The sequence below is a fragment of the Oncorhynchus mykiss genome, chromosome 19, assembly GCF_057628025.1.
Source record: "Oncorhynchus mykiss isolate SJ-2025 chromosome 19, ASM5762802v1, whole genome shotgun sequence".
In the NCBI taxonomy this organism is placed as follows: domain Eukaryota; kingdom Metazoa; phylum Chordata; class Actinopteri; order Salmoniformes; family Salmonidae; genus Oncorhynchus; species Oncorhynchus mykiss.
Window position 1 is genome coordinate 3,057,501 of NC_143040.1, and position 18,455 is coordinate 3,075,955.

Below are 18,455 nucleotides of genomic sequence, written 5' to 3' on the forward strand. Positions count from 1 at the left end.
GCTATACTGTACCTCTCTCTCTCTCTAACTCTAACTCTCTCTCTCTCTAACTCTCTCTCTGTATCTCTCTCTCTCTGTCTCTCTCTCTGTCTCTGTACCTCTCTCTGTCTCTCTCTCTCTCTCCATCTCTCTCTCTCTGTCTCTCTCTCTCTCTCTCTCTCTCTCTCAACACCCAGATGGAGTGGGATTCCTAGCAGTGATTTAGACTTTAGAGACACTGATATCCTGCTTTCATCCTCTCTCTCCCGCCATACCTCCCTCTTCTGAGTACTAGAGAGTATAAATGGCCTCTCTCCACCGTTCTCTCTCTCTCTCTCCAACCCTGTTTCAATTAATTTCAAAGGGCTTTATTGGCATGGGAAACATATGTTTAGGTTGCCAAAGCAAACGGAATAGACAAAAAACAAAAGTGAAATAAACAAGGGAAACATCAGTAAACATTACACTCACAAAAGTTTTAAAAGAATATAGACATTATAGACATTTAGACATTATAGACATTTAGACAATATAGACATTTAGACATTATAGACATTTCAAATGTTATATTATTGGCTTTGTACAGTGTTGTAAACAATGTGCAAGTAGTTGAAGTATGACAGGGAAAATAAATAAACAGGTAAATACAGGCTATATTTAGAATGTTGTTTGTGTTCCACTAGTTGCCCTTTTGTCATGGCAACGGGCCAAACGTCTTGCTGCTGTGATTGGACACTGCGATATTATTGTCCCGGGGGAGCTTAGAGGGAACATTGGTTCAGGTTATTGAGAAGTAATTTGAAAACAGATTTGTTTCAATTATTCAATTGGAATTTGGGGTTTACTTCCTGACATTTACTTCCTGTACCTTAGTGGCAGAGTCGACGGCGGAGCCTCTCTCCAGTAGTTCTTCCACCAGGTCCTCATGGCCCTCCTTAGCTGCCAGGTGCAGCGCATTCAGACCGTTCTGGGACAGAGAAACACAGGTCTCAGGTCAGTGTTATAAACATAATAACTAAGGCATTCAGACCATTCTGGAACAGAGAAACACAGGTCTCAGGTCAGCTTATTAAACATAATAACTATGACATTCAGACCATTCTATAACAGAGAGAGAGAGAGACAGGCCTGGAGTCAGTTGATAAACATAATAACTATGACATTCAGACCATTCTATAACAGAGAGAGAGAGAGACAGGCCTGGAGTCAGTTGATAAACATAAGAACTAACACAGGTCACTTCTGTGTATTTCTTTTTTTATCATGACGATATTTGACTGTGTTATTGATTTATTTGCTGGTTCTGTTTGCGCTTGAAAGACCAATCAAAAACCTTTAAAAAGTTGAAAAGGAAGTCAGGATTTCCTGACACCGGATGTCGACAAAGTCAAACTGAATCAAGTGGAACGGTTGTCTATCCCATTCAACGAGAGGAAACGATCAGACGTCCTTCTCACCTCAGCTCGTGTGTATCGGACTGTTACCTAGCAACGGGTACTTCTTAAAACATGTCTGACATACAACATAAACAATCCCCCCCCCCAAAAAAAGATAACAGCGTAGGATTTTTAAATTAGTAGCAACACTCCAAACCCACACGGAGACAATCAGTTGTAAAACATAACAGGTGAGCGATTCTGCTTAAACAGCAATGAGGAAACATCCTCTGGTCAGCTTAGACTCAACAGCCAATATGGTCTATTAGCAACACAAGGGAGATGACTCATTGGAGATCTGTGTTTCGTACACAACAGGCATTCAGACAGACCAATGAGACGACAAGAGGAGACACAGATCTGAGGTCAGTTACAAGCATAAGAACCAATAGGCATTCAGACAGACCAATGAGACGACAAGAGGAGACACAGATCTGAGGTCAGTTAACAAGCATAAGAACCAACAGGCATTCAGACAGACCAATGAGACGACAAGAGGAGACACAGATCTGAGGTCAGTTACAAGCATAAGAACCAATAGGCATTCGGACAGACCAATGAGACGACAAGAGGAGACACAGATCTGAGGTCAGTTACAAGCATAAGAACCAATAGGCATTCAGACAGACCAATGAGACGACAAGAGGAGACACAGATCTGAGGTCAGTTAACAAGCATAAGAACCAACAGGCATTCAGACAGACCAATGAGACGACAAGAGGAGACACAGATCTGAGGTCAGTTAACAAGCATAAGAACCAACAGGCATTCAGACAGACCAATGAGACGACAAGAGGAGACACAGATCTGAGGTCAGTTACAAGCATAAGAACCAACAGGCATTCAGACAGACCAATGAGACGACAAGAGGAGACACAGATCTGAGGTCAGTTACAAGCATAAGAACCAACAGGCATTCAGACAGACCAATGAGACGACAAGAGGAGACACAGATCTGAGGTCAGTTACAAGCATAAGAACCAATAGGCATTCAGACAGACCAATGAGACGACAAGAGGAGACACAGATCTGAGGTCAGTTACAAGCATAAGAACCAATAGGCATTCAGACAGACCAATGAGACGACAAGAGGAGACACAGATCTGAGGTCAGTTACAAACATAAGAACCAATAGGCATTCAGACAGACCAATGAGACGACAAGAGGAGACACAGATCTGAGGTCAGTTAACAAGCATAAGAACCAACAGGCATTCAGACAGACCAATGAGACGACAAGAGGAGACACAGATCTGAGGTCAGTTACAAGCATAAGAACCAACAGGCATTCAGACAGACCAATGAGACGACAAGAGGAGACACAGATCTGAGGTCAGTTAACAAGCATAAGAACCAACAGGCATTCAGACAGACCAATGAGACGACAAGAGGAGACACAGATCTGAGGTCAGTTAACAAGCATAAGAACCAACAGGCATTCAGACAGACCAATGAGACGACAAGAGGAGACACAGATCTGAGGTCAGTTAACAAGCATAAGAACCAACAGGCATTCAGACAGACCAATGAGACGACAAGAGGAGACACAGATCTGAGGTCAGTTACAAGCATAAGAACCAATAGGCATTCAGACAGACCAATGAGACGACAAGAGGAGACACAGATCTGAGGTCAGTTACCAAGCATAAGAACCAATAGGCATTCAGACAGACCAATGAGACGACAAGAGGAGACACAGATCTGAGGTCAGTTACCAAGCATAAGAACCAATAGGCATTCAGACAGACCAATGAGACGACAAGAGGAGACACAGATCTGATAAGAACCAATAGGCATTCAGACAGACCAATGAGACGACAAGAGGAGACACAGATCTGAGGTCAGTTAACAAGCATAAGAACCAAGGCATTCGGACAGACCAATGAGACGACAAGAGGAGACACAGATCTGAGGTCAGTTACAAGCATAAGAACCAATAGGCATTCGGACAGACCAATGAGACGACAAGAGGAGACACAGATCTGAGGTCAGTTACAAGCATAAGAACCAATAGGCATTCAGACAGACCAATGAGACGACAAGAGGAGACACAGATCTGAGGTCAGTTACAAGCATAAGAACCAATAGGCATTCAGACAGACCAATGAGACGACAAGAGGAGACACAGATCTGAGGTCAGTTACAAGCATAAGAACCAATAGGCATTCAGACAGACCAATGAGACGACAAGAGGAGACACAGATCTGAGGTCAGTTAACAAGCATAAGAACCAATAGGCATTCAGACAGACCAATGAGACGACAAGAGGAGACACAGATCTGAGGTCAGTTAACAAGCATAAGAACCAATAGGCATTCAGACAGACCAATGAGACGACAAGAGGAGACACAGATCTGAGGTCAGTTACAAGCATAAGAACCAACAGGCATTCAGACAGACCAATGAGACGACAAGAGGAGACACAGATCTGAGGTCAGTTACAAGCATAAGAACCAATAGGCATTCAGACAGACCAATGAGACGACAAGAGGAGACACAGATCTGAGGTCAGTTAACAAGCATAAGAACCAATAGGCATTCAGACAGACCAATGAGACGACAAGAGGAGACACAGATCTGAGGTCAGTTAACAAGCATAAGAACCAATAGGCATTCAGACAGACCAATGAGACGACAAGAGGAGACACAGATCTGAGGTCAGTTACAAGCATAAGAACCAACAGGCATTCAGACAGACCAATGAGACGACAAGAGGAGACACAGATCTGAGGTCAGTTAACAAGCATAAGAACCAATAGGCATTCAGACAGACCAATGAGACGACAAGAGGAGACACAGATCTGAGGTCAGTTAACAAGCATAAGAACCAACAGGCATTCAGACAGACCAATGAGACGACAAGAGGAGACACAGATCTGAGGTCAGTTAACAAGCATCAGAACCAATAGGCATTCAGACAGACCAATGAGACGACAAGAGGAGACACAGATCTGAGGTCAGTTAACAAGCATAAGAACCAACAGGCATTCAGACAGACCAATGAGACGACAAGAGGAGACACAGATCTGAGGTCAGTTACAAGCATAAGAACCAATAGGCATTCAGACAGACCAATGAGACGACAAGAGGAGACACAGATCTGAGGTCAGTTACAAGCATCAGAACCAATAGGCATTCAGACAGACCAATGAGACGACAAGAGGAGACACAGATCTGAGGTCAGTTAACAAGCATAAGAACCAATAGGCATTCAGACAGACCAATGAGACGACAAGAGGAGACACAGATCTGAGGTCAGTTACAAGCATAAGAACCAATAGGCATTCAGACAGACCAATGAGACGACAAGAGGAGACACAGATCTGAGGTCAGTTAACAAGCATAAGAACCAAGGCATTCGGATCGATGATCAAAGGTAACACAGAGCAGGTCATGAAATTACATAGAGCGTCAACACTGGGCTCCCGAGTGGCGCAGCGGTCTATAAGGCACTGCATCTCTAGTGCTAGAGGCGTCACTACAGACACCCTGGTTCGATTCCAGGGTGTATCACAACCGGCCCGTGATTGGGAGACCCATAGGGCAGCGCCATCATTGTAATTAAGAATTTGTTCTTAATTAACTGACTTGCCTAGTTAAATAAAGGTTAACATTACAACAACAACCTAACTTGTGGGACTCCCAATTATGGCCGGATGTGTTACAGCCTGGAATCGAACCAGGGACTGTAGTGACACCTCTGGCATAGGCTTATTATTCCGTTTTGGCTCTAAATCTCTACGTCGTCACATTTAGCCAATTCAACCTAACAGCTGTGTTGCTGCAGCGTCTTTGTTGTAATAAGGCACAGATCCTGGATCATTTCTAAACTCAACAGCGTGAGTCTTTGTTGTAATTACGGCACAGATCCTGGATCAGTTGTATACACACAAGATGTCAACATGGCTCAGGTAGCTAGCTACATGCACTGATAACTGAAGACAAGGATAATATACGTACAGCTGTTGTAAAGGATAACACACACACACACACACACACACACACACACACACATCACCTCGTCCTCGTCTTCATCCATCCTGTCGTGTGTAGCCAGAGGAGCGAGAGGAATCCCAGCCCTCTCCTCCTCCTCCTCCTCCTCCAGACTATCCCTCTTTCTCCTCCACCTGACTATCTCACTTCTAATCTCTTCTCCTCTATTCTTTATCTTCCTTTCTCTCTTCTTCTTCTGTTCTGGTACTATCTTATTCTTCTTCTGGTCTGGTACTCTCTCCTTCTTCTGTTCTGGTACTCTCTCCTTCTTCTGTTCTGGTACTCTCTCCTTCTTCTGTTCTGGTACTCTCTTCTTCTTCTGGTCTGGTACCTTCTTCTGGTCTGGTACCTTCTTCTTCTTCTGTTCTGGTACTCTCTCCTTCTTCTGTTCTGGTACTCTCTCCTTCTTCTGTTCTGGTACTCTCTCCTTCTTCTGTTCTGGTACTCTCTCCTTCTTCTGTTCTGGTACTCTCTTCTTCTTCTGGTCTGGTACCTTCTTCTGGTCTGGTACCTTCTTCTTCTTCTGTTCTGGTACTCTCTCCTTCTTCTGTTCTGGTACTCTCTCCTTCTTCTGTTCTGGTACTCTCTCCTTCTTCTGTTCTGGTACTCTCTCCTTCTTCTGTTCTGGTACTCTCTTCTTCTTCTGGTCTGGTACCTTCTTCTGGTCTGGTAATCTCTCCTTCTTCTGGTCTGGTAATCTCTCCTTCTTCTGTTCTGGTAATCTCTTCTTCTGTTCTGGTAATCTCTTCTTCTTCTGGTCTGGTACCTTCTTCTTCTTCTGTTCTGGTAATCTCTTCTTCTTCTGTTCTGGTAATCTCTTCTTCTTCTGGTCTGGTACCTTCTTCTGGTCTGGTACTCTCTTCTTCTTCTGGTCTGGTAATCTCTTCTTCTTCTGGTCTGGTACCTTCTTCTGGTCTGGTAATCTCTCCTTCTTCTGTTCTGGTAATCTCTTCTTCTGGTCTGGTAATCTCTTCTTCTTCTGGTCTGGTACCTTCTTCTGGTCTGGTACTCTCTTCTTCTTCTGGTCTGGTACTCTCTTCTTCTTCTGGTCTGGTAATCTCTCCTTCTTCTGGTCTTCCAGAGGTTTGGATGTTAAGAGTCCTGTCTGCCTCCTCCTGCCCCCCTTGCGGGCTCTCTCAGTCGGGTTGAGAGAGGAGCTACTGTCCCTCCTGGCTGGTCCTGGAGCCTTCTATGCCACTGTAGTAAAGAGAGGTGTTCCTATCCCCTTATCCCTTTCTCTGTTCATCCACCCCCCCCCCCTCACCAATTCCAAAGCCCCCCTCAACTTGGCAGTGGCTCGTACACACACACCACACACACACCACACACACACACACACACACATTCACACACAAAAACACACACGCACGTACACACACACACACACACACACACACACACACACACACCACACACACACCCACACACACACACAGAAAAACACACACGCACGTAGACACACACACACACACACACACACACAGAAACACACACGCGCATACACACACAGTGAGTCGTTCAAATGCCAAAGAGCCATGGGGTACGGGCTTTCTGCACTGTCATAGAGACTACCAAGGACACACACATTTAGAAGCTTCTGAAAATGTCAAGGGAAAAGTAGTAGCCTGCATTCCGGACAGGGGCCATAGAGTTTGATAGAGCACACACAGTGTGTTAGAGTCGCCTGGAAGGAGGAGGTGTGTCTCAGAAAGGAGAACACGGGGCCATAGAGTTTGATAGAGCACACACAGTGTGTTAGAGTCGCCTGGAAGGAGGAGGTGTGTCTCAGAAAGGAGAACACGGGGCCATAGAGTTTGATAGAGCACACCCAGTGTGTTAGAGTCGCCTGGAAGGAGGAGGTGTGTCTCAGAAAGGAGAACACGGGGCCATAGAGTTTGATAGAGCACATACTTAGAAGTCTTCAAAGAGCAAAGATGAGCCTCAGCTGATCACACTCTGTCAGGTCAACTCAGTCATAATCATGTGACACACCATGCCCTTTCATTGGCCAGCAATATTCAATATCAGGTTTCAAATACCTGGTCATTTCTGTACCAGGAAATGGAGTGCAACCAAATATATCTCAGTTTCCAGGGACGGACCTGGTTGGTCCCCATTGACATAAACTTAGATGGCAGAAATGTTGTGGACAGTCCATGGTTCAAATACTATTTCAGATATTCCAAATAATTTGTGGCTGATTCATAGACACATATTATTAAGCCCTGACTTGGACTAAAAAGCATTCTCCATAGAGATTCTCTACTGAAAGTGCTTTTAAGAACAGGACCATGTGTAATCTGTGTCTGGGAAACTGGCCCCAAGCATTAAGAACAGGACTAGGACTAATCTGTGTCTGGGAAACTGGCCCCAAGCATTAAGAACAGGACTAGGATTAATCTGTGTCTGGGAAACTGGCCCCAAGCATTAAGAACAGGACTAGGACTAATCTGTGTCTGGGAAACTGTCCCCAAGCATTAAGAACAGGACTAGGACTAATCTGTGTCTGGGAAACTGGCCCCAGCATTAAGAACAGGACTAATCTGTGTCTGGGAAACTGGCCCCAGCATTAAGAACAGGACTAGGACTAATCTGTGTCTGGGAAACTGGCCCCAGCATTAAGAACAGGACTAATCTGTGTCTGGGAAACTGGCCCCAGCATTAAGAACAGGACTAGGACTAATCTGTGTCTGGGAAACTGGCCTCAAGCATTAAGAACAGGACTAGAATCACAATAACACCCTATGGAACCAATATAACCACAATAACACCCTATGGAACCAATAGAACCACTATAACTCCCTGTGGAACCAACAGAACCACAATAACACCCTATGGAACCAATATAACCACTATAACTTCCTATGGAACCAACAGAACCACAATAACACCCTATGGAACCAATAGAACCACTATAACTCCCTATGGAACCAACAGAACCACAATAACACCCTATGGAACCAATATAACCACTATAACTCCCTATGGAACCAACAGAACCACAATAACACCATATGGAACCAATATAACCACAATAACACCCTATGGAACCAATAGAACCACTATAACACCCTATGGAACCAATTGAACCACTATAACACCCTATGCTAGTGGTTTTATAAACCTATGTTACCTGACTCACCTCATAAAGGACTTGATGATTAGTTGACAAGTTGAATCAGCCGTGTTAGATGTGGAATAGATCAAACATGGGGATCCCCTGCCCTATGGAACCAATAGAACCACTATAACACCCTATGGAACCAATAGAACCACAATAACACCCTATGGAACCAATATAACCACAATAACACCCTATGGAACCAATATAACCACAATAACACCCTATGGAACCAATAGAACCACAATAACACCATATGGAACCAATAGAACCACTATAACACCCTATGGAACCAATATAACCACAATAACACCCTATGGAACCAATAGAACCACAATAACACCCTATGAAACCAATAGAACCACTATAACACCCTATGGAACCAATAGAACCACAATAACACCCTATGGAACCAATAGAACCACAATAACACCCTATGGAACCAATAGAACCACAATAACACCCTATGGAACCAATAGAACCACAATAACACCCTATGGAACCAATAGAACCACAATAACACCCTATGGAACCAATAGAACCACAATAACACCCTATGGAACCAATAGAACCACAATAACACCCTATGGAACCAATAGAACCACTATAGCACCCTATGCCAGTAGTTTTATAAACCAATGGACTGGGGTCCCCTGCCCTATGGAACCAATAGAATCAGGTATTTTATGTTTGTGGGATGTTTTACAGCTTTCCATGATAGACCTACTCTGGTCACTCTCTAACACACAGACCTCTCTAACACACAGAGATCTCTCTGATACACACAGCGACCTCTCTAACACACAAAGAGACCTCTATAACACACAGAGACCTCTCTAACACACAGAGACCTCTCTAACACACAGAGATAACTCTAACACACAGAGACCTCTCTAACACACAGAGACCTCTCTAACACACAGAGACCTCTCTAACACACAGACCTCTCTAACACACAGAGATCTCTCTGATACACACAGCGACCTCTCTAACACACAAAGAGACCTCTATAACACACAGAGTCCTCTCTAACAGACAGAGACCTATCTAACACACAGAGACCTCTCTAACACACAGAATCCTATCTAACAGACAGAATCCTCTCTAACACAAAGAGACCTCTATAACACACAGAGACCTCTCTAACACACAGAGACCTCTCTAACAGACAGAATCCTATCTAACAGACAGAATCCTCTCTAACACACAGATACCTCTCTAACACACACAGAGACCTCTCTAACACACAGAATCCTCTCTAACAGACAGAATCCTCTCTAACACACAGATACCTCTCTAACACACACAGAGACCTCTCTAACACACAGAATCCTCTCTAACACAAACATAGACCTCTCTAACACAGCGACCTCTCTAACACACACAGATACTTCTCTAAGACACATAATCCTCTCTAACACACATAATCCTCTCTAACACACACAGAGACCTCTCTAATACACACAGAGACCTCTAACACACACATAGCACTCTCTAACACACAGAGAGACGTCTCTAACACACACAGAGACCTCTCTAACACACACAGAGATCTCTCTAACACACAGAGACCTCTAACACACAGATAACTCTAACACACACAGAGACCACTCTAATACACACAGAGACCTCTAACACACACATAGACCTCTCTAACACACAGATACCTCTCTAACAAACACATAGACCTCTCTAACACACAGATACCTCTCTAACAAACACAGAGACCTCTCTAACACACACAGATAACTCTCTAACACACAGAGAGAACTCTAACACACAGAGAGACCTCTCTAACACACACACACACACACACAGGGCACACACAGGGCACACACACACACACACACACACACACATAGACACACACACACAGGGCACACACAGGGCACACACACCAGACTTAATCCCCTGTCCGGGTGAACTGTGAGAGAGGGACAAACAGATCCCTGTATCCATCTCACCACCTGGCTTATTCATTTAGCTAATGTACTAGCCTACAGCACACACACACACACACACACACACACACACACACACACACACACACACACAGGTGATCTCTGATCCTTTGACCGAGCAGATCACATGGCAGGCTGACTTGACCGAGCAGCACGATATGTCCACCTACCACCGGCAGGCGGAGAGAGAGATTACGGTAACAACCCTTCTTGGTACCAGGTAGAACCCCTCTTTGCTTTGAAAAAAGGGTTCTACCTGGAACCAAAAAGGGGTTCCTCAAAAGAGGTTCTCCTATGGGGACAGCAGAAACCTTTAGGGGTGTTAAGAGTGTACCACACACACACACGCACACACACACACACACACACACACACACACACACACACACACACACACACACACACACACACACACACACACACACATCAACTAGCGGCGTCCGGGGTTAGGGAGGGTTTGGTCGATAGGGATATCCTTGTCTCATCGCGCACCAGCGACTCCTGTGGCGGGCCCGGGCGCAGTGCGCGCTAACCAAGGTCGCCAGGTGTACGGTGTTTCATCCAACACATTGGTGCGGCTGGGTTGGATGTGCGTTGTGTCAGGAAGCAGTGCGGCTTGGTTGGGTTGTGTTTAGGAGGACGCATTTCTCTCTGCCGAGTCCGTACGGGAGTTGTAGCGATGAGCCAAGACTGTAACTACCAATTGGATACCATTAAACTAGGGAGTAGAAAGGGGGCAAAAAAAAAGCTATGTAGTTTGACACACGATAATGAAAGTTTGATGTTTTCTGATTGACTGATGAAACAGAGGCTATATGGGTCCCAATCAGCACCCTATTCCCTATATAGTGCACTACTTTAGACCAGAGCCCTATGGCACCCTATTCCCTATATAGTGCACTACATAAGAGAGGAAGAGGGACAAATAAAAGACTGTAAGAGAGGAAGAGGGACAAATAAAAGACTGTAAGAGAGGAAGAGGGACAAATAAAAGACTGTAAGAGAGGAAGAGGGACAAATAAAAGACTGTAAGAGAGGAAGAGGGGCAAATAAAAGACTGTAAGAGAGGAAGAGAGACAAATAAAAGACTGTAAGAGAGGAAGAGAGACAAATAAAAGACTGTAAGAGAGGAAGAGAGACAAATAAAAGACTGTAAGAGAGGAAGAGGGACAAATAAAAGACTGTAAGAGAGGAAGAGGGACAAATAAAAGACTGTAAGAGAGGAAGAGGGACAAATAAAAGACTGTAAGAGAGGAAGAGGGACAAATAAAAGACTGTAAGAGAGGAAGAGAGACAAATAAAAGACTGTAAGAGAGGAAGAGGGGAAGAGGGACATATAAAAGACTGTAAGAGAGGAAGAGAGACAAATAAAAGACTGTAAGAGAGGAAGAGGGACAAATAAAAGACTGTAAGAGGGGAAGATGGACAAATAAAAGACTGTAAGAGAGGAAGAGAGACAAATAAAAGACTGTAAGAGAGGAAGAGGGACAAATAAAAGACTGTAAGAGAGGAAGAGAGACAAATAAAAGACTGTAAGAGAGGAAGAGGGACAAATAAAAGACTGTAAGAGAGGAAGAGACAAATAAAAGACTGTAAGAGAGGAAGAGGGACAAATAAAAGACTGTAAGAGGGGAAGAGAGACAAATAAAAGACTGTAAGAGAGGAAGAGGGACAAATAAAAGACTGTAAGAGGGGAAGAGAGACAAATAAAAGACTGTAAGAGAGGAAGAGAGACAAATAAAAGACTGTAAGAGAGGAAGAGGGACAAATAAAAGACTGTAAGAGAGGAAGAGAGACAAATAAAAGACTGTAAGAGAGGAAGAGGGACAAATAAAAGACTGTAAGAGGGGAAGAGAGACAAATAAAAGACTGTAAGAGAGGAAGAGAGACAAATAAAAGACTGTAAGAGAGGAAGAGGGACAAATAAAAGACTGTAAGAGAGGAAGAGGGGCAAATAAAAGACTGTAAGAGAGGAAGAGAGACAAATAAAAGACTGTAAGAGAGGAAGAGGGACAAATAAAAGACTGTAAGAGGGGAAGAGGGGCAAATAAAAGACTGTAAGAGAGGAAGAGAGACAAATAAAAGACTGTAAGAGGGGAAGATGGACAAATAAAAGACTGTAAGAGAGGAAGAGAGACAAATAAAAGACTGTAAGAGAGGAAGAGGGACAAATAAAAGACTGTAAGAGAGGAAGAGGGACAAATAAAAGACTGTAAGAGGGGAAGAGGGACAAATAAAATACGCTAAGAGGGGAAGAGGGACAAATAAAAGACTGTAAGAGAGGAAGAGGGACAAATAAAAATATGTGGATTAAAGAGCATTATTACATCAATATTACTCTCCCAGGATTACCAAGAGGGAGGATTACGACAGAGAGGAGAGTTGGGCCTTTTATTAAAGGGATAGAGGTTGAAGGGGGACATACACACAGAGACAGGGGAACACACACACATACAGAGAGACAGGGGAACACACACACACACAGAGAGACAGGGGAACACACACACACACAGAGACAGGGGAACACACACACACACACAGAGAGACAGGGGAACACACACACACACAGAGACAGGGGAACACACACACACACACAGAGAGACAGGGGAACACACACACACACAGAGACAGGGGAACACACACACACACACAGAGAGACAGGGGAACACACACACACACAGAGACAGGGGAACACACACACACACAGAGAGACAGGGGAACACACACACACACAGAGACAGGGGAACACACACACACACACAGAGACAGGGGAACACACACACACAGAGAGAGACAGGGGAACACACACACACACAGAGACAGGGGAACACACACACACACAGAGACAGGGGAACACACACACACACAGAGAGACAGGGGAACACACACACACACAGAGACAGGGGAACACACACACACACAGAGACAGGGGAACACACACACACACAGAGACAGGGGAACACACACACACACACAGAGAGACAGGGGAACACACACACACACAGAGACAGGGGAACACACACACACACACAGAGACAGGGGAACACACACACACACAGAGAGACAGGGGAACACACACACACACAGAGACAGGGGAACACACACACACACACAGAGACAGGGGAACACACACACACACAGAGACAGGGGAACACACACACACACAGAGACAGGGGAACACACACACACACAGAGACAGGGGAACACACACACACAGAGAGACAGGGGAACACACACACACACACAGAGAGACAGGGGAGCACACACACACAGAGAGACAGGGGAACACACACACACACACAGAGAGACAGGGGAGCACACACACACAGAGAGACAGGGGAACACACACACACACACAGAGAGACAGGGGAACACACACACACACACACACAGAGAGACAGGGGAACACACACACACACACAGAGAGACAGGGGAACACACACACACACACACACACAGAGAGAGACAGGGGAACACACACACACACACAGAGACAGGGGAACACACACACATACACACACAGAGAGACAGGGGAACACACACACACACACACACAGAGACAGGGGAACACACACACACACACACACAGAGACAGGGGAACACACACACATACACACACAGAGAGACAGGGGAACACACACACACACACACACAGAGACAGGGGAACACACACACACACACACACAGAGAGACAGGGGAACACACACACACACACACACAGAGAGACAGGGGAACACACACACACACACACACAGAGACAGGGGAACACACACACACAGAGACAGGGGAACACACACACACACACACACAGAGACAGGGGAACACACACACACACACACACAGAGACAGGGGAACACACACACACACACACACACAGAGACAGGGGAACACACACACACACACACACAGAGACAGGGGAAAACACACACACACACACACAGAGACAGGGGAACACACACACAGAGAGACAGGGGAACACACACACACAGACACACAGAGACAGGGGAACACACACACACACACTCACACAGAGACAGGGGAACACACACACACACACACACACAGAGACAGGGGAACACACACACACACACACACAGAGAGACAGGGGAACACACACACACACACACACAGACAGGGGAACACACACACACACACACACAGAGAGACAGGGGAACACACACACACACACACACAGACAGGGGAACACACACACACACACTCAGAGACAGGGGAACACACACACACAGAGAGACAGGGGAACACACACACACAGACACACAGAGACAGGGGAACACACACACACACACTCACACACACAGAGACAGGGGAACACACACACACACACACACAGTCTCTCTCTGTCTCTCTCTCTCTCTTTGTCTCTCTCCACCTGAAGTCTTGATCATGTGTCTGGTAATGGTTACATGGCACCTTGTTCCCTACATAGTGACCTATAGGCACATGTCTAAAGTAGGGCACTACATAGGGAATAGGTTGCCATAGGCCCTTGTCAAAAGTAGGGCACTACGTAGGGAACAGGGTGACATAGGCCTGGTTAAAAGTAGGGCACTGCGTTTGGGACTATGTCTGTAGTAATTGTGTCCTGAATCCCATGATCAGGGATTGGTGTTTGAAATAAACAACATTCACATGGCCTTTAGATTGGACAGCAGCCACACACACATTCGTTGAGGACTACTCTGTCACTAATATCAATGATAAAAGAGACAGGTGACGGAGGCATGGACGGAGAGTTACTGTACATGGACCAGAGGTAGTTCATATAGACCAGTCATTAGATGTGTTATATAGACCAGAGGTAGTTCATATATACCAGTCATTAGATGTGTTATATAGACCAGAGGTAGTTCATATATACCAGTCATTAGACGTGTTATAGAGACCAGAGGTAGTTCATATATACCAGTCATTAGATGTGTTATATAGACCAGAGGTAGTTCATATAGACCAGTCATTAGACATGTTACATGGACCAGAGGTAGTTCATATAGACCAGAGGTAGTTCATATATACCAGTCATTAGATGTGTTATATAGACCAGAGGTAGTTCATATATACCAGCCATTAGATGTGTTATATAGACCAGAGGTAGTTCATATATACCAGCCATTAGATGTGTTATGTAGACCAGAGGTAGTTCATATAGACCAGTCATTAGATGTGTTACATGGACCAGAGGTAGTTAATATAGACCAGCCATTAGATGTGTTATGTAGGCCAGAGGTAGTTCATATATACCAGAGGTAGTTCATATAGACCAGTCATTAGATGTGTTATGTAGACCAGAGGTAGTTCATATAGACCAGTCATTAGACGGTGTTACATGGACTAGAGGTAGTTAATATATACCAGTCATTAGACGTGTTACATGGACCAGAGGTAGTTCATATAGACCAGTCATTAGACGGTGTTACATGGACTAGAGGTAGTTAATATATACCAGTCATTAGACGTGTTACATGGACCAGAGGTAGTTCATATAGACCAGTCATTAGACGTGTTATATAGACCAGAGGTAGTTCATATAGACCAGTCATTAGACGTGTTATATAGACCAGAGGTAGTTCATATAGACCAGTCATTAGACGGTGTTACATGGACTAGAGGTAGTTAATATAGACCAGTCATTAGACGTGTTACATGGACCAGAGGTAGATCATATATCCCAATGGACCCTAACTACGCATTTCACTTAGTCTACAACTTACGAAGCATGTGACTAATACCATTTGATTTGATTTGATTTTCTTAAACAATATAATTTTTATAAACGCCTCATCAGTTTAGTTGTCGTCAGAACACACAACGTGCCCTTTGTTTTTCGTCCATCGGTTTGTCCACGTAATTGTAAATAAACACGATAAAGCCTCAAAACACGGTTACAACTGTCATTCTGATCTCACGGACGCTCAGTCCTCGCATCCATCCGTACCTCCGTCTATACGTTTGAGAGTGTTGACGTTTTCTCCAGACCCATCGCTCAGCTGTTAACCAATCAAAACAAAGTGTTTGGGTGGAACGACCTTGTTTCCTGAATCCCAGATTGCCCCCTTGAATGGTATTTACAGCAGGTCACCTGACGCCCCACCGAGACAGATACGAAGGGCAGGACTCTCCTGTTACACTGACCGGGAGGGGGGGGGGGGGGGGGGGGGTCTGTTGGGGAGGAGGGGGGGTCTGTTGGGGAGGAGGGGGGTGTTTGTGTCTGTTGGGGAGGGGGGGGGTGGGTCTGTTGGGGAGGGTGGGGAGGGTGTGTGTCTGTTGGGGAGGAGGGAGGGGGTCTGTTGGGGAGGAGGGTGGAGGAGGGGGGGTCTGTTGGGGAGGAGGGGGGGGTCTGTTGGGGAGGAGGGGGTGTTTGTGTCTGTTGGGGAGGAAGGGGGTGTGTGTGTCTGTTGGGGAGGAGGGGGACGGGGGGGTCTGTTGGGGAGGAGGGGGAGGGTGTGTGTCTGTTGGGGAGGAGGGGGAGGGTGTCTGTCTGTTGGGGAGGAGGGGGAGGGGGGGGTCTGTTGGGGAGGAAGGGGGAGGAGGGGGGTCTGTTGGGGAGGAGGGGGGGGTCTGTTGGGGAGGAAGGGGGAGGAGGGGGGGTCTGTTGGGGAGGAGGGGGGGGTCTGTTGGGGAGGAGGGGGGTGTTTGTGTCTGTTGGGGAGGAAGGGGGACGGGGGGGTCTGTTGGGGAGGAGGGGGAGGGTGTCTGTCTGTTGGGGAGGAGGGGGACGGGGGGGGTCTGTTGGGGAGGGGGGGAGGGTGTCTGTCTGTTGGGGAGGAGGGGAGGGGGGGGTCTGTTGGGGGAGGAGGGGGAGGAGGGGGAGGGAGGGGTCTGTTCGGGGGGGCGGGGGGGGTCTGGGTGTGAGCAAGCGTATGTGGGGTGTTTGTGTGTGTTGGAGGAGAAACAGGTTTGTGTGTGTGTGTGTGTGTGGTTTTGTGCTGTGTATGTTTATGTTTATGCGTGTGTCGTTGGATCAGTTTACCTTCCTCAAATCCTAATCTTAACCACTAGGAGAGAAAAAACCCCAAAACAACAGACCTCAGATCAGTTACTAGGGAAACCAGATAATACTCTGTGAATCCATACGAGACTCTATAGTGGTTACAGTAGGCTGCTGGACCGGAGGCTACACTTAGCTTCAGCCAATAGGGTGTCACTTTCCATAGCTTCAGCCAATAGGGTGTCAGAGTATAAATATTAGCTGTCAAGCTGTCAGGGAGTCACAAAAGGCCGACTACAAGGAGCATACAGACACACACACACACACACACACACACACACACACACACACACTCTTTTAAATCCCTTATGCTCCTTCATTACACCTTGTGACTACTATACATCACTACAGAGACATTGGAGGGACAGATGGACAGGGGGTGTTGTTTAAACCCCCTCCACTCTCTCCTCCCCTCTCCTCTCCTCCGCCCTCCTCTCCTCTCCTCCCCCTCCCTCTCCTCTCCTCTCCACTTTCCTTCCTCCTCCCCCTCTCTCTCCACTTTCCTCCCCCTCTCCTCTCCTCCCTCCCCCTCTCCTCCCCCTCTCCTCTCCTCTCCTCTCCTCTGCTCTCCTCTCCTCTCCTCTCCTCTCCTCTCCTCTCCTCTCCTCTCCTCTCCTCTCATCCCCTCTCCTCCTCTCCTCTCCTCTCCTCTGCTCTCCTCTCCTCTCCCCCTCTCCTCTCCTCCCCTCTCCTCTCCTCTCCTCTCCTCTCCTCTCCTCTCCTCTCCTCTCTCCAGTCCTCACCCAAAATACCACTAATGAGAGGGGAGGAGGAGGAGGAGGGGGAGGAAGGGGGTGAGAACAGTTGTGAAGAGACTCAGACCCCAAATACAGCAGCTGAGAGAGAAGGGAGAGGTGGGAGGTTAGGGGGCATTCTAATGATGTCACAGTGACCCAGCAGAACATAGAGCTGGATATCTACTAATGATGTCACAGTGACCCAGCAGAACATAGAGCTGGA

General features: G+C 46.2%; 1 protein-coding gene across 1 annotated transcript in view; it reads right to left on the bottom strand.

Moving 5' to 3' along the window:
• Positions 1-7,316, bottom strand: part of LOC110515606 (uncharacterized) — a 180,892-nt gene extending 173,576 nt beyond the window's left edge. Inside the window, exons 1-3 of the mRNA XM_090211797.1 lie at positions 7,236-7,316; positions 5,433-6,596; positions 848-946 (exon numbers count right to left, since the gene is read on the bottom strand). Of these exons, the coding sequence (XP_090067923.1) occupies positions 848-946; positions 5,433-6,596; positions 7,236-7,316 (1,344 nt within the window). The remainder of the gene's footprint in view (positions 1-847; positions 947-5,432; positions 6,597-7,235) is intronic.
• Between the last annotated feature and the right edge of the window lie 11,139 nt (positions 7,317-18,455).